Here is a 21,859-nt window from a genome sequence, read left to right as displayed (position 1 = left end):
GGTCACAGTGCATACAAATACAAACTATGTTACACCAACAAAAATGGAAGAAATAAAAAGGGAGAAAAGTAATATATATGCTTGTAACCGCCGCAAGAACCGCTTCCTAGCTGGAACAGGAGACAAACCGCAGCACTTCTGCCCACAGTCGCCTTGGCTTGACTGGGGTCCTGGAACCGCTCCCTCTTGGAGCCAATCGAGGAACTCACTCTATCCACCCCCAGGCACTGGACGACACTCAGTCCTGTGAGCTCTAGTACTTACAAGGACTTTCCCCGTTGAATCCTCCACACTGGAACAGTGATTCGCCCTTTCCCCTCCCAGTAACCAGGCAACACATAGTTTTGGGAGTACAAGCTGGAATGTTTTCATCTGACCTGATGACCTGCTTTTATACAATTCCAGACACAGTTAAGCACACCCCTGACACTTCCACACAAACAGGATACTCCCTCTCCTGGACTTAAGAGGGGACAAGTACAAAACTCCTCATCTGTGCTTCAGAGATAATTGAGTCAGGAACTGGACTAACTTAATTATCTCCATGCACAGAAAAAACATACAATATTACAAAACCCCCAAATTACCTTTAAAACACACAAAAACCCCACATAAGTTAAATCCCCTGATAGCCCCTATCAGGGTGAACGACATATCCAAAAATCACCCAGATCGGTTCAGGGGTTCGGGATTTCCATGGAATTCATAATTATGACCGACCATGCACATGGTCTTATGCCCAAAACAGTTCCATGAAATCAGTGCTAACCGAAACTTTTTTTACTGTTAACCCTTAACTATCAGTAAGCAGCACTTACAGTAAATTCCCCAATTTTCCATATTTCCCACCCAGCTAGCAAAATATATAATTTTAAAATATTGAAATTTATCAATGAAATAAATTGAACCTCTGAGGGATAAAAAAAATAAATGTAAACCCTCAGGGGTTAAAAAAAAAATCAGATCTGTATTTTGATCACTGTAGGCAGTGATCAACTGGCAGGGAAGGGGTTATTTTTTATTAAGACTGTGTAAAGGGGGGTGGGATTTGTTTTACTTTTTTTTAAACATTATTAAAACATTTTTTAACTTTTTAAAGCTTTTTTAAAAACTATTTTTTAACATTAACTCATAGCTAGCCTAACACCAAATTCCCCAATTTTCCACTAACTTCCACACACCCCTGCTAGCTAAATATATATATATATATATATATATATATATATATATATATATATAATACTAAAATTAATGATTAAAATAAATTTATCCCCTAAGAGTTAAAAACAAATAAAATAAAAGTTAACCCTCAGGGGTTAAAAAAAATAATAAAAAAATCAGATCACAGTAAAATGTAGTACCTGCCAATTGATCACTGAAGTAAAGAAGGGGTTATTTTTAATTTAAAATGGGTAAAGGGAGGGGTGGGGTTGAGGGGGGGATTTTAAACTAGCTTTATTTTTTTCACACAGGGTTAACTTTAGTAAATGACGGAAATATTCCGGCATGCATCCTTAACGGTAGGTCTGCCTTGGTGGAAAATTTCTGTCAAGCGTCGTTAAGGGGTTAAATATCAATGGGTAGCAGAGATCAAGTACCAGTCTTTTTACACTATTTGGCTCAGAAACAGGAAAATAAAACATGCCTTCAATTCTGGAGGGGCCTTGGAAAGTCAAAAGACAATGTATTCTAATGTCCATAGCAGGTTCAAATTTTCTACTCATCTTTTAAGCTCCACTTGAGTCTATTTAAGTGCACTAACTCATTTTTACAAGAAACACAAGAACAAAGCGATGAATGTGTTTTTTGTTTTTTTTATAGAAGCTTTATAAGCATCCAGATCACTTCATCTCAATAAAGTGGTCTCGGTGTACTGCCCCTGCTGTTTTGAGAACCATTTGATTGGACTAAATGGTCATTAAGCCTTAAGATACCATTTGAGGTGGTTTAAGCTGCAGAGAAGAGGCTGTCCCAGCACTGGTTTAACCCCTTAAGGACCAAACTTCTGGAATAAAAGGGAATCATGACATGTCACACATGTCATGTGTCTTTAAGGGGTTAAAGGTTAGTATAGGGTTACTTAAATTGATTTTTTATTTTTTTATAAATTCAATTTTATACCTGGAATCTAAAGCACCCCTCTAACTATTTTTGGGACTAGTTATATGGGGAACTATAGTGTTTACTAAATCTGCAAACCGTTATGGGTTATTAAATTTGCAGTTATCCACTATGCAATATATAATGGTATCCGTGTTAACAATTTCCAGCCCCAGTAGGTGAATTTGAAGACCTTATAAATTCTTACTTGGTATTCAGAAATTAACCAAGCTAAGTAACTCTGATTCCGATAATTTTACCTCTAAATGACCACATGATGGTCTACACTCTCATGCAGTGCTTTAATGCCCATTGATGGCATATACCATCATGCAATAAAGGTACCTGCAGGGGTTAAATACTTGTTGGTACCAAGGAACCACAGATATCTTCCGATCCCTGATGTTCCCCGCTGTCAGCTGGGACCACAGTTGTCGGCCTCAGACTGACAGATGAGTCATGTGCAGCATTCAAAGTGAGTGTGGCACATAGCTTAGCTATGATATTTTAAAATATTTAAAGGGCTATCTCACTCATCCTCTGTATTACTTAGTCTTAAAACAGGGAGCCTTAGGTTTCTTTTACACCTTTGGGCCCCCTCTGTCAGTTGGGGCCACAATAAGTGTTCCCAGACTGACACAAGAGCTAAGTGCAGCACGAAGTAAGCATGGGAATATATTCTCTCTCCATTACTTTCTCCCCAGTGGACATGTCACTCCTATGTTCATCACTTATGGTAAATAATGTATTGTTCTCTGCTGCTCAGGGATACATTCCATCATCGCGAAAGTGAATTTCCACCGTGTTTGAACATCTTGGTAAAGGCAAAGTTGAGGCAAACCTTTTTGTTCTTGATGCTCCCTCAACCTTTGACGAGCCTTCACACTGCGATGGAAGTGCCTGTCAATCTTTTGTGGTTTTTTTGTGTCAACCTTTTATTAAGCTGCACAATTTGACACAATCTGCATCAGGGGGAAATGCATTTCTTGACACCTGATGTAAAACGTTGGCTGCAGAGCACACACAGATCTCCATCTCTGATCGCTTTAACCATTATGACTTCGCCATCACTCACTATAAAGCCCTTGTGTACTATTGTGTCTGTTGAATGTCCAACTCACTTTTCTAGCATAGCTCGAAGGGTTGCCAGAATATTAGCTGAGCTGTGCTGCTGATCCATACCCAATCTTTTTGGTACTTAGTTATGCTCTCTGAGAGACAACTTCCTGACCAGAACTGGTACCATGCTGATGAGACCCACAAGGTGAAAACTACAATCCATGGCTGGTTTCTGGTCAATGATACTTCTGGAGCATAACCCATGCTTTGGTTTAAAAAAAACAACAACAAAAAACTGTGTGCATTGCTAAGGGTATCTTCAAAAATTTCAAACTTCAAAAAGTTTGAAGTTGGAAACTAGATGCCTTGCATGGCTGCAAACATCAACTTTGCATAACCCTCATTCTCCTTTGAAACTGTTGCTTAAACGTGGCAACTACACTATTTCTTTAGTTTGCTTGTCAAGATGTATACTAATGTTAATGCAGAGAGACTTGATCATCACCCCAGCATAGACTACATTTCTACCAGTCCTGATGCTCGGTCATGGAGAACCGCACGACTGTCTTTATACCTCTTACTTTAATACTCATACTTCATTCCTCACATCCCTAACTAATCACTTGTTCTTAGAATATTCTAGTACAGCTGGTGGGAAGGGAAAAAAGAGTAAAACTTGTATAAAAGCAAAGTACTATGACTGCAGTCAGCAGTTCTAAGGAGGTCTGCCTGGAGACTAAAATGTTTGTTTCTTAAATGCCCTAAGAAAATCTTTCATAGAGGTCTCTGGATGGTAACTATGCTATGGGAAAGATCAATGATTTGTTTCTCTATTACTGCTTATCATTGCGCGTTGAGTAGGCTTTCATCTAGGTTGTATGTTATCATATTGTACTGAATACAGTAGTGCTTTATGTCTTAATTATGGTTCATTCAAGTTATGATTTATTACATTGTGTGTTAGACTTATCTGGGAATGAGGTTTTCATGGTTATTGAATTTATTGTCGTCATTTTAATTGCATATTGTGCTTACTAAGATATTGCCTATTGTGACAGATGTAATATTTTGGTGCACCGTGATTGGTTACAACTTTACCTTAAACCCAATGTGTTAACTGTTGTCTGATATTTTATTGTATTGTTTTTAATGAACATTTTGTTCTTCTGCGAATTGTTTGTTTTTGCATACTATATATACATAATATTTTTATTTGCTCTTGTATGTGTGCTTTACTTGAAACCATGAAGTGCAATGCTCAAGAGTGAATGTGTACATGAATTGGTTGCTATTGCTAAGTGGACATTCTCCATGTTCAATCTACATATTGAAGTTAAGGGTGACCAGTACAAGAAAGTTGCAGCTCCAATAGCTTTATGACATTCCTAAAAATAAGTCATGCATTTTAAATGCATCATATATCCATGAACAAATCCCCAGAAAATAAAAAATAGTTAAATAAAGCTGTAAACAAAATTCTATATCTAACATATAATACAACCAGTGACATAACATTTCACTAACCACAGAAGACAACCATGTTTTCTTAATTTCTTAATACCTTGGTAAACAGCCGCCACCATTGCCAGTGTCTTAGTTTCAGGTATGCAGCACAGTTTCGCTGTACTACTTTAAGGGCACTCATCTGTTGCTGTTTCTTCATAAATGCTCTAAAATAAGAGATTGAATAATTATTGATAATTATTTTAGGTTCTAAATAAAAGTTTGCGAACACATTAGCATCCTTCTAAAAAGCTCAAGTATAATTAATATAAAATATCTATCATGTGCAAATATATATCATGTGCAAATTTAATGATAATAAGGTCAAATACAAGTTATAACTACCCATTAGAAACTTTTGTAGAAAATTGAGAATGCACCAGTATTCTAAATAAACTTGTACTAACTGTGTTGGCAGGAAATATATTTTTTGTGTGATTTTGTGTTGACCAATATTTGTGGTCGAAAACATAAAGGCTGTAATGTACACTAATGGTAGTGTAAGTCGGTTGTGGTGTGCCAAAAACGACAGTTGAGTAGGCCTGTACATAAAAGAGGGCCCACCAAGGTAGAAAGAGAAGAAAAAGAGGTAGAAAGAAAATTAAGTTAAAATAAAATAAAGCGGGAGAGGTGGGTGTGGTGACCAGAATGTAATAGTAAGAGGGGGAATAAGGTTTATATAGGGAAAACTACTTCCACAATTACAGACCAAGGGCCTTGAAACTTGTGGTCGGAAACATGAAAGCTGTTATGTACACTAATGGTGGTGTGAGTCAGTTGTGGAGTGCCTAAACTGACGTTTGGGTAGTCCTGTAAATAAAAAAGGGCAAAAAGGTTTGCAAAGGAAACACACTTTATTACATAACATATTAAAATGCTAAATTTCTTAAATGCTTTCCTCAACTCTTTCTCTGGTTGAGGAATGTAAAGGTTATATACTGGGGATTTGCATCCCAGTCTCTTAATGATAAGAACTGAGGTGTACACACTGGAAGCTATTCACGCAGCCCCTAATCTGAAGGAATACTCAGAGAGAGAAGAGGGGTTAAAACCAAGTCTTAAGAATAGAGTCCTAACATAAAATATAGATGTGGTAAGTTGAATGCCTTGAAGTGTAAAAAAGGGTGTGTTAGAGGCGTTATCTAAGTTTGGTTTCTCGGTAGAGGTCTAGAACATTGACTGGGTACCAATTATTGTCTGTGGGAAAGGATATTTTTTATAATTGGCTGGTTTGGTTGGTCTTGGAACATTAAAGGACTATTACATAGGGATCTGCAATTTTTTTATTGTCTTCCATTTTAAGACTTAGGTTTGTATCTGTCTGAGATACTTTTGTAAATTCCCTTGGTTGTAGAAATACATAAAGTAGCAGCTTTAATTACATGATTAGTTTGAATGTCAAATTACTTGGTATCCAATAAGTCTGACAAGGCCTGAAATTTTGGTCCACCAATTGGGAGTCTATGATGATGTGAAATATTTTTTTAAAGCTGTAAAGCTCAATGGACAGGGTGTTTCTTTGGATATAAGTAAGTGGGAAAGCAACTAATAAACAAATATATATATGCATATATATATATATATATATATATATCCCCCAGTTCACCTCCCCTTTCATGTACCCGTGGTACAACCATACCCCTTCACACACATACTACATTCCCTACATACACCCCATCCTCTACACACACATTGCATCTCCTGTACACACACTGAATTCTCTACACACATACATAGAAACATAGAATGTGACGGCAGATAAGAACCATTCGGCCCATCTAGTCTGCCCAATTTTCTAAATACTTTCATTAGTCCCTGGCCTTATCTTATAGTTAGAATAGCCTTATGCCTATCCCACACATGCTTAAACTCCTATACTGTGTTAACCTCTACCACTTCAGCTGGAAGGCTATTCCATGCATCCACTACCCTCTCAGTAAAGTAATACTTCCTGATATTATTTTTAAACCTTTGTCCCGCTAATTTAAGACTATGTCCTCTTGTTGTGGTAGTTTTTCTTCTTTTAAATATAGTCTCCTCCTTTACTGTGTTGATTCCCTTTATGTATTTAAATGTTTCTATCACATCCCCCTGTCTCGTCTTTCCTCCAAGCTATACATGTTAAGATCCTTTAAACTTTCCTGGTACGTTTTATCCTGCATACATTGCATCATCTACACACATACATGCTGTACACACACTCTACATCCTCTATACACACACAATATTGCCTGCCCACCCACTCTACATATTACATACACACACACACACACACACACAAATTTGACATCCCCAACAGATTTACACACTACATTCCTTTTATACCAACTCTATGTATGCCTGTCTGGGTAAAGAGCCAGAGCACCTCTGCAACTTTTTAGCTGTATCTATATCTCTCCCAGTCCCCTAACTTAGTGCACCTAACTGTATCCTGAGTAGGAGGTCACTTTTTTTTTCTGCTGGACTCTCCTTTAAGGATCTGATGCACAGTACGTGGAAAGTATATGATGTTCCAGCATGTTCACCGCCTCCTTCACAGTTAATCCAAAATAGATGAGTACTGGATCCATCAATGGAGGGTCTTGTTAGAAGAAAGAGCCCTTCCTTCTTATGACATCGTCAAGATGAGGCTCTAATGAGCTACATTTGCGGGGAAGCAGCAGGGAAAGGAATTACTGGACTATCTAACCAGACACTAAACAAAGCATCACTTTGCATTGACACATTCATGAAGAGAAAAAAAGTCTCTAACTTTCTGGCCAGGTATCCACGGGCAGCTGCCTGGAAAAGCACAATTATATCTGTGATCTTCAAATCTCTCTCCTCTTCCAAATGAGCAAGTACTCCAGCTCGGAAGAAAATTTTACTCTGTCCTAAACGATACAGATTTGGGTCCAGCTCTAAAGCCTTGATCTGGAAAGAAAAACAAAAAAACAAAACAGTGTTTGATAAATATTGAAAATGATAATATTGATACACAATCTTTCATTTTCATACTTTCCAAGTACTACAGTTTATTCATTAAGGGAGTGGGGGAAAAAAACATTAAAAAACTGATCAATTAAAATTTGATGTGCCTTTTCCCTGTAACATATAGATTTGTAAAGTGCCAACATTATATTTATTATTATTATCGCCATTTATATAGTGCCAACAGATTCTGTAGCGCTTTACAATATTATTAGAGGGTGGATATAACTATAAATAGGGCAATTACAAGAAAACTTACAGAAATGATAGGTTGAAGAGAGCCCTGCTCAAATTAGCTTATAGTCTATAGGAGGTGGGGTATAAAAAACACATTAGGACAGGAAATAGCAGTCACGTTAGGTGGGAGTGAAGCAGAGCTGGAGGAGAGAGTAGAGTAGGGCTGATATGGGTACCACCAATCTGAAGGGAGAGCGAGAAAGGAGGATTAATATTAGGAGGAGGAAAGACAAGAAGTTCTGTTTTGGAAGGATTCAGTTTCAGAAAGCGGGATGACATCCAATCAGAGATAGAAGAAAGGCAAGAGGTGAAACGTTGCAGGACATCAGGGGAGAGGTCCGGGGAGGAGAGATATATCTGGGTGTCATCAGCGTACATGTGGTATTGGAATCCAAATGAGGTAATAAGTTTGCCAAGAGAGGCAGCGTAAAGAAAAAATAGAAGGGGACTAAGGACAGAGCCTTGGGGGACTCCAACTGAGACAGGTATTCATTCCTTTTGGTCAATGCACATGGTCTGTTTGCCTCAGTTGCACACTTTTCATAAGTTTTACTTCCAAATTCTTCTCATTTAAAGAAATACCACACTCCACTCCACAGTCAGATTTTACAGTAGACACTTGCCTACTGTCACAGTATTTACCCCAACACGTTCACTATTAACCCACTAGAGACACACAGTAACATATTACCGGTACTTGGGTTTAACATATCAAGTGAATGGTAGAAGGGACCTGAATTACAAGCTGATATCAGAGATGACAGACAGAGTCAGGTCAAGGATTACATAATAGTCAAGGAAATCAAGTCAAAAACCAGCATAATAAGACACAGTATAAATGCTCTACTGGGACCAGACAGGAACCATATGAGGGCACGGAGCGTCACTGACACGTTCAGTGTCAAATGCACCTGCAATGATGTGCTGCATCAGTATTGATGCAAGAAGGACGTGCAGTATCAGTAATGACACAGGGAGGATGTGTGACATCAGAATGGGCATAAGAATGATGCATGCTTTGCGACGTGCTGCAACCACACAGAGGTAATCTTTCATCACCCCTACTAGGACTGCCCACCAGGCAAGATCCACACAACTGATCTATGAACCATCTGCTTGTAACAATAGAGTCACTAACAAAAACTTAAAGTGAATAATGTGCTAAAGTGCCAATACTTGCGCTTAAACTAAACCTAGTGTTAAAGTTTAAAAAAAGGGAAGGAGAAGAGCGGCTGATCGGTGGACTAAGATTTTGGGTAAAGAACCGTTCTAGGGTTGGGTTAGACCTGACTTTTTCTGATTCATAGAGCCTTAGTGTCAGCAATTACAGACATAAACCTGTAACAAGACATGAGTTTCATCAGTGAGACATAAAAGAGTTTGGTATGCGCAGGGCAGGAGGCAGTTGCAATTAAAAGACTACAGGATACAGCCACCTGATGAACTTATAAGGTCTGATATACATTGGGACTAATTTCATAGCAGACACAAGTGAATATTCCAGGTACTTAGGCAAACCCTAACACCCACCCTTACTAAAGAGCTGCCTGCTTATGTCTATTCATAGCAAAATAAAGGAGAGTTCTACACTCTCATCACCTGTAGACCTCGATGCACTGTACCTAGGGCTGGTCAACCTCTAATCCATATAGTAACAGCAAAGTAGTCCAGGCACTCAAAGTCTTTATATATACAGATACAGCAATGTTTCGATCCCTTCAACTTGACAAAGGTTTCTGAAGGGATCGAAACGTTACTGTATCTGTCATGTTGTTCCAATAAATCTGCTGATGTATGAAGACCTTGAGTGCCTGGACTAATTTGCTGTTACTAAATGCTTATGTCTATTGGCATGTTTCTTCTGAACAGATGTCTTGTAAACCATAATGTGCTGTACCTGGGTATTCCCTGTGTGGAGAATGCTACCGGTAGTCAGTGACAAACAGAGGTAAAAAGGACTGTGCTCTTTAGACTTGTGTTTATTGTTGTATTCAAGCCATGGGAGCAAACCGACATCCTGTATGCAATGAAGATGGAACATGCGACAGGTCACCCTGGAATTGTACACGAGTTGTAGCCCTCCACCACATCCCCAAAAGAGCCCTAATCACTATTACCTTTCCTACCTTTCCGCTCAAGAACTCTGTCTTGGATCACTTGGGTCCGCTAAAACTTTAAACAGAGCACTCTCACATCACCACACTTGCACTTGGAGGAGCTACAAGGAATGATGGTAAGTGCTGCTGTTTTGGGTGATTGGGACTTTCCACCCAGTGCCATGGAACTCGCCACCCAGTGCTGAAAACATTGACTTCCATCGCAAATTGGCTATCCATATGCGATCCAGGCGCTTTTTGGACAGCGTGGGTGCTCAGACACAAGATATGTGGGAATGTGGGTATTGGAACTGAAGTTATTTTGTATTTTTTTACCAAGGTGCCAAGGTGTCTGTCGCTAATTAAATTACCTGCTCAGGGGCAGACACCAAAGCATGGGGATGTCACATTCCTATTGTTTTCCCTGGGGGACCTCCTGTTGAGAACCCCCAGGTATAAAAGGTGACATGTTGTGCCAATAAAGCAGTTCTACTCCCATCATTAAGGCATGTTTAATGGTGGAAAAAGCTAAACTTGGCAGGCTATAATCACTGCTACTCTGGAGAGCTATAAACACTGAGGGAAAGAGAATCCTTGGCAGTAATATAGTGGTGGAGTGCCACAGAACACCTCTTCGTTGAATATGTCTGCTAGTTCTAAGGATATAGGTAGTTTAGTCAGAGGCACAAAATGAGCCATTTTGGTTAGGATTATGGTTTTGTTGTTAGACATAGGAAGGTCTATTATGAAATCCATTGACAGACTGTACCATGTTCTTTTTGGGGGTATGGGTAATGGTTGTAGTAGACCACTTGGGAGAGCATGGAGTGTTTTCAATTGAGCACAGACAGTGCATGCTTGTACATACTCCATTACCTTTTTTCAAAAAGAAGGTCACCAAAATTGACTGGGATTTGTGAGTAAGTACCCCAGGGTGCCCAGCTAGTTTACTTAAGTGACAATGAGTACCTTTTCACTACAATCTAAGGAAATAAACAACTCATTGGTTGATGTTTGTTTGGGTGAATGATTCTGTGCATTAAGTAGTGTCTGCATACATTTGGATTGTATGTAAACGTTAGAGGCTATTATCTTTAAGTATGACAGAAGTGAGTTCAGGTTCTATGAGCATAAATAGGACGGCTAAAGCATCCACTTTTACATTTTTGTTACCTGAACTCTACGTTAATAAAAAGTTGAAGAGAGAGAATAAAAAAGACCAGCATGCTTCCCTGACTGTTAATCTCTTAGCTTCTACAATGTGCAAAAGGTTTTTAAGGTCTGTGAGGATGTTGACTGGACTTGGAGAACCTTCACGTAAGTGTCACCTCTTAACAACTCTATGTCCCTTATCTCATATATTCTGTTTCAGAGAGTTTCCTTGAAAAGAACTGACAAGGGTGGATAGTTTGGTCTGGGGATTTACTTTGAGAAAGTAATAGAGAAGTAATAGATCAAAGTGAACCAGAATGGATGCTGACTTCAGCTTTAGGATTGTTTCAAATTTTTTAGGTTCTATTTGGAAGCCCAATCCAAATATCAGGTATTATAAAATCGATTCAAGGTCTTTCTGAAGCAAGGATGTAAAATTCTGGGGCATAATCATTATGTCTAAAAAAGCACCAACACTCAAAGGATAAAAAATATGCCGTAAAAAAAAAAGAATTTCCGGGGGGCGTGGCTGGCTGAGCTACTGAGCGGTCGTGCTTTTGCAGAGCTCCCACTCTAGAGAGAGAAAAAAATGACTTTTAGCCCTAAAGTGCATAAACCATGACGACTTCAACTATCCGGAAACCTCCCCTGAGAGAGATGGGGCAAAAAAATAGGAAAATCGCCCAAACGGAGGGTGTGTCAGGGTACCTGAGGCCTCTACCTCTAAGGGAGGTAGAGACTTGGTGGTTTATCCGTCCAGGCGAACTGTTTCCTCCGTTCCTCGCGGTTCATCCAGTCACTTAAACACCGGCCGCGAGGAATCCACGTCCTTTTCTAGCAGGACGCTCAATACGTGACGTCATGACGCTATCACGAGCGACCTGTCACTCAAGTGTCCGATATCCAATCGGTACTTGTCAGAGGCGTGATTACCATCCAGAGCCAGGGTATTTAAGCTTACTTCTCTCTTCAGCTCATTGCCCTGTCGTGGTTCTAGCTTGTCTAGTCACTCAGTGCTCTGGTATTCTAGTTTGCTCTATTTGGTTTTGACTCGGCTTGTTGTACTTCCCTGCTTCTCTGTTCTCCCTTGACCCGGCTTGTCTCTCGCTTATCTGTCTTCTCGTTCCCTCGACCTCGGCTTGTCTCTGACTATTCTCTATTACTCTCGGTACGTTAGTCCGGCCATTCTAAGGCCCGGTATACGTACCTTTCCACTCTTTGTACTCTGCGTGTTGGATCCCTGTCCCGATCCTGACATTACGACAGGGCCAATGGATCCTGCAGGTACAAACAGTCAGCTTGGTTCTTCTGATCCCAGGTTTGACGCCATGGAGCATAGGATGGATCAGATGGCCCTAGCACTACAGGCACTTTTGTCTCGTGCTAGTAACCCACCTGAGGAGACACGTACTCCTTCTATTTCTCCTGCAGTCTCAGGTCTAGAGGTAGCCACTGTAGGTGCTTCTTCCCGTATTACCCCACCAGTACGTTATGGCGGGTCACCGGAGAAGTGTCGTGGCTTTCTAAACCAGATTAGCATCCATTTCGAATTACAACCCCGCTCTTATCCTACTGATAGAGCGAAGGTTGGATTTATTATCACTCTACTCATTGAAAAAGCTTTGAGATGGGCCAATCCTTTATGGGAGAATGATAACCCACTAGTCTATAATTATAATGCCTTTGTAGCTGCGTTTAGAAGAACTTTTGACCCCCCTGGTAGGAAGGTCAATGCAGCTAGATTACTGTTGCGCCTTAGACAAGACAATCGAACACTTGTGGATTATGCACTAGAGTTCAGGTCCTTGGCGGCAGAAGTTAAGTGGAACGAACAGGCTTATATAGATGTGTTTCTGAATGGGTTATCAGATGTAATTCTTGACGAGGTCGCTACTAGAGAACTCCCTGAAAATTTGGAGGATTTAATTTCTTTTATATCTCGTATTGATGAACGCTTAAGAGAGAGGCTGAACACTCGAGATAGGACCCGTAGACCCTCCTTTAAACTAGCGCCTACTTTTCAAACTTCTGAGTTCGAGGACTTACGTATTCCTGAACCTATGCAGATAGGCAGTACTCATCTCACAGAGAGTGAGAGACAGTACAGGAGAAGGGAGGGCTTATGTATGTATTGTGGAGTCAGGGGTCATTTACGCCTAAACTGTCCCAATCGTTCGGGAAACGCTCGCACCTAAGTTCCTCTAGGGGACAGGCCTTGGGTGTCTCTACTTTGTCCTCTATTCACAACTACAAAGAGCTCAGGCTTCTGTTACCCGTTTCTTTAAAGTGGGAGAAGGGAGTAGTTAAGACTATGGCACTAATCGATTCTGGAGCTGCTGAGAGCTTTATAGATCAGGGTTTTGCTGCCAAGCATGCTATTCCATCCCAGTCAAAAGAGACACCACTGGCCGTTGAGGCCATCGATGGTAGACCGTTACTTGAGCCTGTTATCTTCCATGAGACCATACCGATTAACTTAACTGTTGGCATCCTACATAGAGAAGACATTTCCTTACTGCTCATTTCTTCTCCGTCTATTCCCATAGTGCTGGGGTACTCCTGGTTGAGGAGACATAACCCTATTATTAATTGGGAGTCAGGGGAGATAGTTTCGTGGGGACAGAATTGTCAAGAGAAGTGCTTGCGGAAAGTCTCACCTCTCGGCTTAACCAATACAGCGGCTAACTCTGATAATTCTACAGAGACACAAATTCCGTCTCAGTATCTAGATTTAAAGGCTGTATTTGACAAAAAGAAAGCCGATACCTTACCCCCACACAGGTCCTTTGATTGCAAAATTAACCTACTCCCTGGTACCATGCCACCCAGAGGTCATGTATACCCGTTATCTACGAAAGAGAACTCAGTTCTAGAGGAGTATATTCACGAAAATTTAGACAAGGGATTCATTAGAAGGTCCTCCTCCCCTGCTGGGGCTGGATTTTTTTTTGTTAAAAAGAAGGATGGTTCTTTGAGACCTTGTATTGATTATCGAGGCCTAAATAAGATAACCATTAAAAATGCCTATCCAATCCCCTTGATTACCGAACTCTTCGATCGTTTGAAGGGCTCTACAATTTTCACCAAGTTAGACCTCAGAGGGGCATATAACTTGGTGAGAATCCAGCAGGGACATGAGTGGATGACGGCATTCAATACTCGATATGGTCACTATGAATATACTGTTATGCCTTTTGGGTTATGCAATGCACCAGCTGTATTCCAGGATCTGATAAATGAGGTTCTTAGGGAATTTCAGCAAGATTGCGTCATTGTATACCTAGATGATATACTCATTCATTCTAGTGACATTGAGATTCATCACAAGCAAGTCAGGAGGGTTTTGCACAAGCTTCTCCAGCATGGCTTGTACTGCAAGTTGGAGAAATGTAGCTTTGATCAAACCCAGGTAACCTTTCTCGGCTATGTGATCTCTGGGGAGGGATTTAAGATGGATCCGGATAAGCTCCAATCCATTCTAGAGTGGCCTTTACCCAAAGGTCTTAAAGCCGTACAGAGATTTATTGGTTTTTCTAATTATTATAGGCGCTTTATTAAGGGCTATTCTTCCATTATCGCACCTATCACTAACATGACCAAACAGGGGGCTGATACTAAGAATTGGACTACTGAAGCTCTCCTGGCGTTCAAAACTCTCAAGGAGCTTTTCGCTTCCGCTCCAATTTTAGTCCACCCTGACACTTCTCTGCCTTTTTTACTTGAGGTAGACGCATCAGAGACGGGTTTAGGTGCTGTCCTATCTCAAAGGTTGGGTGTTGATAAACCATTACATCCATGTGGATTTTTCTCTAAAAAATTGACCGGTACTGAGAGCAGGTATGACATTGGTGACAGAGAATTACTAGCGGTTATCAAGGCTTTGAAAGAGTGGAGACATTTATTGGAAGGTACTTTACATCCTGTTACCATTCTGACAGACCACAAAAACTTGTCTTATATCGGAGAGGCCAAACGTCTGTCCTCCAGGCAGGCTCGTTGGTCGTTGTTTCTTACCCATTTCAATTACGTTCTGACTTACAGACCTGGGTCAAAGAATTCTAAAGCCGATGCGCTATCTCGCCAATATGAGCCTTCTGCCTCAGTTGAACCACTGTTGTCCTCCATTGTACCCAAATGCAATATTATTGCTAATACCAGTCTCAAAATTCATTCTCCGCTACTTGACCAGATCTTGAAGTCACAACATCTAGCTCCTGGAAACACTCCTGAGGGAAGAAACTTTGTTCCTCCTGAACTTCAACTGGAGCTCTTACAATGCTTTCACGAAAGTAAAATAGCTGGTCATCCTGGTATTCGCAAGACATACTCTCTGATATCCAAGGATTTCTGGTGGCCTTCTCTTCGTAAAGATATTGAGGAGTTCGTCGCAGCTTGTGAGACTTGTGCCAAGACTAAACTACCTCATGCATCTCCATGTGGCCTGTTACACCCCTTGGACATTCCTGAGAAACCTTGGTCCTGTTTGTCCATAGACTTTATCGTTGATTTGCCTGCTTCCAAGAAACAGACTGTTATTCTCACGGTGGTGGATAGATTTACTAAGATGGCCCATTTCGTGCCATTACCTAAACTTCCGACTTCTCCTGAATTGGCGGAGATTTTTGCGAGGGAGGTTTTTCGCCTACATGGGATTCCTTCAGAGATTGTTTCTGATAGAGGTTCTCAATTTGTCTCACGTTTCTGGAGATCCTTTTGTTCTCAAATGGGCATCAAATTGAACTTCTCCTCTGCCTATCACCCTCAGTCTAACGGAGCTGCTGAACGTACTAATCAAAAGATCGAACAGTATCTACGTTGCTTTGTTTCCGAACACCAGGACGATTGGGTCGGTCTGATTCCTTGGGCGGAGTTCGCACACAATAACCTTGTTTGCGATTCAACTCGCTCTAGCCCTTTCTTCATGAACTATGGCTTTCATCCTTCGATTTTTCCTTCGGTTTCCTCTTCTCAGGGGATACCGTCGGTTGATGATCATGTCGCCAACCTGAAGAAATTATGGGATCAGACTCGGCAAATTCTATTACATAGTTCCTCACTGTTCAAGAAACACGCTGACAAGCATAGAAGAGCGGCTCCTGTTTTTGTTCCTGGGGATAGGGTATGGTTGAGTACCAAGAATATTCGCCTAAAAGTTCCATCTATGAAATTTGCTCCTCGTTACATAGGCCCTTACAGGGTTCTCACTCGTATCAATCCGGTTGCGTATCGCCTTGCTCTGCCACCTGCCTTACGCATTCCTAACTCCTTTCATGTCTCCTTGTTGAAACCTCTTATTTGCAACAAATTCTCCTCTAAGGTCTCCTCACCTCGTCCTGTTCAGGTGGAGGGTCGGGAGGAGTACGAGGTCAGCTCCATCATTGACTCCAGAATTTCAAGGGGTAAATTGCAATATCTGGTCAACTGGAGGGGATATGGTCCTGAGGAGAGGAGTTGGGTACCTCAGGAGGACGTTCATGCTTCTCGCCTTCGCAGAGCATTTCACCTCCGCTTCCCATCTCGCCCCGGTTCATTCCGCCCGGTGGGCGTATCTGAGAGGGGGGGTACTGTCAGGGTACCTGAGGCCTCTACCTCTAAGGGAGGTAGAGACTTGGTGGTTTATCCGTCCAGGCGAACTGTTTCCTCCGTTCCTCGCGGTTCATCCAGTCACTTAAACACCGGCCGCGAGGAATCCACGTCCTTTTCTAGCAGGACGCTCAATACGTGACGTCATGACGCTATCACGAGCGACCTGTCACTCAAGTGTCCGATATCCAATCGGTACTTGTCAGAGGCGTGATTACCATCCAGAGCCAGGGTATTTAAGCTTACTTCTCTCTTCAGCTCATTGCCCTGTCGTGGTTCTAGCTTGTCTAGTCACTCAGTGCTCTGGTATTCTAGTTTGCTCTATTTGGTTTTGACTCGGCTTGTTGTACTTCCCTGCTTCTCTGTTCTCCCTTGACCCGGCTTGTCTCTCGCTTATCTGTCTTCTCGTTCCCTCGACCTCGGCTTGTCTCTGACTATTCTCTATTACTCTCGGTACGTTAGTCCGGCCATTCTAAGGCCCGGTATACGTACCTTTCCACTCTTTGTACTCTGCGTGTTGGATCCCTGTCCCGATCCTGACAGGGTGCCAGCCACTCCGATATCCGCCTGTCCTTTAACAGGCCATCCTCACAGGCCAGAGCAAACATGGCGCTCGTAGATCCACGTGGCTCCAGCAACTCGGAGCCGTCGCACGATGAGGAGAGAGCCCAAGCACCCCAGGCCTACGGCAGAGTGTATCAGAGAACGGATTCTGACTCGGACAAATCCCCCTCCACTAAAGGGGACATCAAAAACCTCCTACGGGACCTGAGGGATGTATGGAAATCGGATCTCGCCGGGGTGCAGGAGGAGAGTGGCGGCCTGAGACACTGCATGGGAGCCATAGAGACCAAGGAGGAGGAAAGAGGGAAAAACTAGAAGACACTAATACCCGTTTGGACACACTCACCCAACAAGTACAGCGCCTATCCCGCACTGTGACATCCCTGGAAATCCGACACCGACGGAGGAATGTCAGGATCCGTGGGGCGCCAGAAACGGTGGGACAAGAAGCCTTACTAGGTTCCGTCCGCGAAGTACTACAAGCACTCAGAATCAAAGGAAGAAGGCGAAACACCAACCTTTGTCACGGCTTTCAGAGTCCGAAAGGCTTCTACAGAACCTGCAGACGCACCACGGAACATCATAGCGGTGACCAGAGACATCAACGCGAAATCCTCCATCATGGCCCGGGCCAGGCAACGACCAAGCCTGCTGATAGCCAACTGCAGGATCTCTATATATGATGACCCTTTGCGGTCCTCCTAGACTGGCGCAGGTTTGCACCCGTAACCTGCGAGACCGGGGAATCAGGTACCGATGGGGGCTGTCGGGAACCTTGGTGGTGTCGTTGGGGGATTCCATACACACGCTGACTGCCTCCGAAGACCATACGGAGTTTATACAGGGCCTCCCACTACCAGACCCACACGCCGCAGCACAACAAGTGACGACATCCCTGAAGGCAGCGAACCTTGACCCTAAACAGAAATGCGGACCTAGGCAAACTGGAGAGGCACCACACCAGGAACAACAAGACCCCCCATAAGACTCAGCGGAGTGACAGGAGGTACCGGCTAGTACCCTTAATGGGCCACCCGATGCCATACCAAGCACCAGGACTGCCTCACTTTCATTCCCACTGAGTCAGATAAGACCAGGGACTCTGCTACTAAAATATGGTTCCGTTTTACCAGACTTACTTTTATTTTTATTAGAACTGTTTTATTACCTAGGCCAACACTAACAGGGACACAAGTGTCCCCCCCAAGAGATACACGGGGAGCGAATAACCCTCAGACACCCCCCCCAAATAGGCATGCTACTATGGGACACAGGGCGCCACAAAATGATCTAATGTGGGACAGCAGTGGCCTCAGCCACGTCACAGCGTGTACACAACGCACTGAGAGTTACAAATCATGGCACCTCATAGGCGATATACACACACATGATGATTAACTAGCAGGCCTACCCTCCACACTAGTCGGAAGAGGTCTCCGCCCCAATAGAAACGCCCACAGCGCTAGACCCTTCCCACATACAGAGGAGTCTCTCGCAGCTGGACCCCAGCAAAGTAAGGGAGCACCATTCGGCTCTAGACACCGCAAACATACAGTTGTGACCCCCCCGGGTTTCCACACAGCGTCTAGCCTCACCTGTACCCCTATTCTCTTAAACACCCACGTCCTTAAAAAGAGACGTACAGGTAGGTAAATATAGCTCCAGGCCTTGTCCCCACACATCAGGGGCACACCAGCCTAGCAACAGAAAACACCAAGGCATAACAAGGGCTCCCATAGACAACCCAACCCAACCCAACCCAACAGCCACGCTCTCCATATGAGTACTAAAAAGGTACAATCTGCCTAAACTGATTGAGGCCCACCAAAGACCCAGGCTAATTAAGTTAATAAACTAGGGGCTGGCCGCACACGAAGGATACACATTACAAAATATACATTGTAAGATGTTACATTGTTCCTTTTTCTTTTACGCTTTACCATATTAATAATACTTTACTTTAAATGCTACAATGACTAATCCATAGGACTGAAAGGTAATTCTTATGCATACCCATTCTGGGACAAGACTCGCGCTAACTAACCACTCACTTCACAAAACTGTGCAACTAAATGTCATTACGCTGTATAGTATGACACACCTGCATCTGCTGTCGTGGCACTGCGGGAATGTTTGTAAATCTTTATTGCACAACCAAAATAAATAATAATAAAAAAAAATAATAATAATTTCCATGAAATGAACTTAAGAAGTAATTCCATATAAACAAAATGTTAAAAACACATGTTTACATGTTCTGTGCCAGCACTTTTTCATAAGCACACCAACTCTCAGACCAAGTAATCATTTATAAACGTCATGGAAATAATACAACCCTAACAAACAAGCATTTTAATAACTTCCTGAAAACCATCAAAATAAACAATTACTAATACCATGACTGATAAAGGCTCTAAGAGGAATAACATATTACACATGCTGTTCACACTTCCTACTGATACTGCTAAAAGGAAGTGACACATGCAAAAATAATATGATAAAATATGCCACTAATATTCTTTAACTCACAGATTGTTCAGCACTAAAATAAGCTACTTGTATCAAGAAAAACAAAAACATATTACAAACAAATGGAGACATTATAGATAGAAATTAAACTCTTATGTACTCTTATCTGTAAGGCAAAAATCTACTTAACTTCCAAAGTTTGTTAACAACACCAACCATTCCTCTAGTAGTAGCCCTTTGTATAGCCTGTATTTGCAGATATATGTAAGAAGAACTACAATCTCTAAAGTGTCTTTCCTATGGAATAGGTCACAAGGCAAACTTCACCACTCCTGATGTTGTGGACTACACGTCCCCTGATACTTTGCCACTATTATGTAAGAACATTATGAGAGATGTAGTCCACAACTTCTGGAGTGCCAAAGGTAGCGTACTTCTGAAGTAAGATTATCATTCACAGTATCAACAATTCATTTATATTCATTCTCTAATATGCATTCTGTCCTTAAATATCAGCATGGTTTGACCCATGTACTATTTTCCACATAATGTGCATGTAAGTAGATAATTTACTATTAAATCAATTAAACAATAGCATGTCCACCTCCTTCCAATTACTAGCATGCTTCCCCCTTTCCTGCCCATCTGGGTGGCTACAGGGTCGCCAATCCCCTAGCCACCACCCATAAAAAAATCTAAATCCCTACCCATAACCCTTCACAGTGCGCTCTGATATCACTTCTCTTGAGACTTGACTGTCAAAGTGCTTGGATTGGCTTACTAGCCAACCAAGTAGAGAGCTCTTTCTCATAACACACAGCTTTGTAATAGCTGACATTGGAAAGCCTTTACTAGGGATTTCCTCTATATCAGAGCGCAATCTGTGCAGAGCCCTCTATGTGTGATTATGAATTTATTTTATTTTGGAATGCTTTACATTTTTTCTGTCTGCTTTTTTGGGGTCTGAAGATAAGAAGAATTAGAAGAAAGAAAGATTATTAGAGTGGAAGGGTAGGTAGGGACATTATTTTTTCTATGGGGGTTGGCTAGGGTATTTGGACCCCTAGCTATCGGGGGCAAGGGGGTGGGGGGGACATACCTTTATTTGGGTGGATGGACAATAGGATTTTCCCCTTTTTTAATTAGAGCTCCCACCTGCTCCCTGCCGCTCTAAGTCTTAGGTGCCCACCAAATATTATAATTAGGGTCCCATCCACCACCAATTGGTGGAGGCCAGGGGGAGAACATTAGGTACTTCAATCTGATGTTATAATTAGGGCTCACACCCGCTGCCAATGCATGTCGGGCCAGGGGTGAACATTACATCCTCCCCATGAATATAATAATTGGCTTTTTCCCTTCTCTTGTCTTCCTGATTCATATACACAGACATTTTTTTTTATTCTATTTTATTTTATAATTTTCTGAGGCAGCACTTTTCATTCTGTCTATTTTTTACACATTTTTCACCTACATATTCTTTTGCCTTCCTCATACATTTCTTTTCTATTCCATCACTTTTTCTACTCTTTTCTAGGCAGCACTTTTTATTCTCGGTTCACTATTCTTGCTCTCTTTTTTCCTTCTTAGTGCTTTCCCATGCCATGCAATTTAAGTCAGAATGCTCTCTTGCAAGTCAACCACTCAGAGCTTTCCCACAGCCAAGTTTCAGAGGGATCTTTAGAGATGTGAAAATTAGCTTAGTGTACCTGATTAGTTGTCAAAGTTGTGAATCAGCAATATAAATTATTTGCTCTTTTTTTGTGGATGAAGAAAATAACATAGACTAAGAAATTATACATCTTATGTTATGACATTTTATCTTATAGGTACTTAAGTTATTGGGTTAGGGGTAAGTATGTCTACTTTAATTGGAGTGAAGGTTGGCTAGGTTATGGACCCCCAGCAACCTGGGAGGGAAGGGTGGACATATTTTTTGGTGGTGGACAATTACATCCTTCTATATTTAATTAGAGCCCCCCACCACTTCACCCTTCACTATGCTAAGGACTTAAATGCCCCTTGACGACATAGACTGTCATCCAGTCTAAGTACCAGCGGGGGTTAAATCTCTTGCAGGTAGCAAGGAACCCCAGTTATCTTTCAATACCTTTGGGTAATCATGT

At 41.8% G+C, this 21,859-nt stretch overlaps 1 protein-coding gene across 2 annotated transcripts in view; it reads right to left on the bottom strand.

Annotated features, from left to right (window-relative positions):
* Positions 1-21,859, bottom strand: part of LOC134577418 (myosin-10-like) — a 429,924-nt gene that overhangs the window by 81,035 nt on the left and 327,030 nt on the right. For both annotated transcript variants that reach the window (XM_063436146.1, XM_063436145.1), the window contains exons 20-21: positions 7,415-7,575; positions 4,721-4,829 (exon numbers count right to left, since the gene is read on the bottom strand). In XM_063436146.1, the coding sequence (XP_063292216.1) occupies positions 4,721-4,829; positions 7,415-7,575 (270 nt within the window). The remainder of the gene's footprint in view (positions 1-4,720; positions 4,830-7,414; positions 7,576-21,859) is intronic.

Source organism: Pelobates fuscus, chromosome 11 (assembly GCF_036172605.1).
Source record: "Pelobates fuscus isolate aPelFus1 chromosome 11, aPelFus1.pri, whole genome shotgun sequence".
Lineage (NCBI taxonomy): Eukaryota > Metazoa > Chordata > Amphibia > Anura > Pelobatidae > Pelobates > Pelobates fuscus.
The sequence above is the reverse complement of the archived record's forward strand: the minus strand, read 5'-3'. Positions and strand labels throughout refer to the sequence as shown.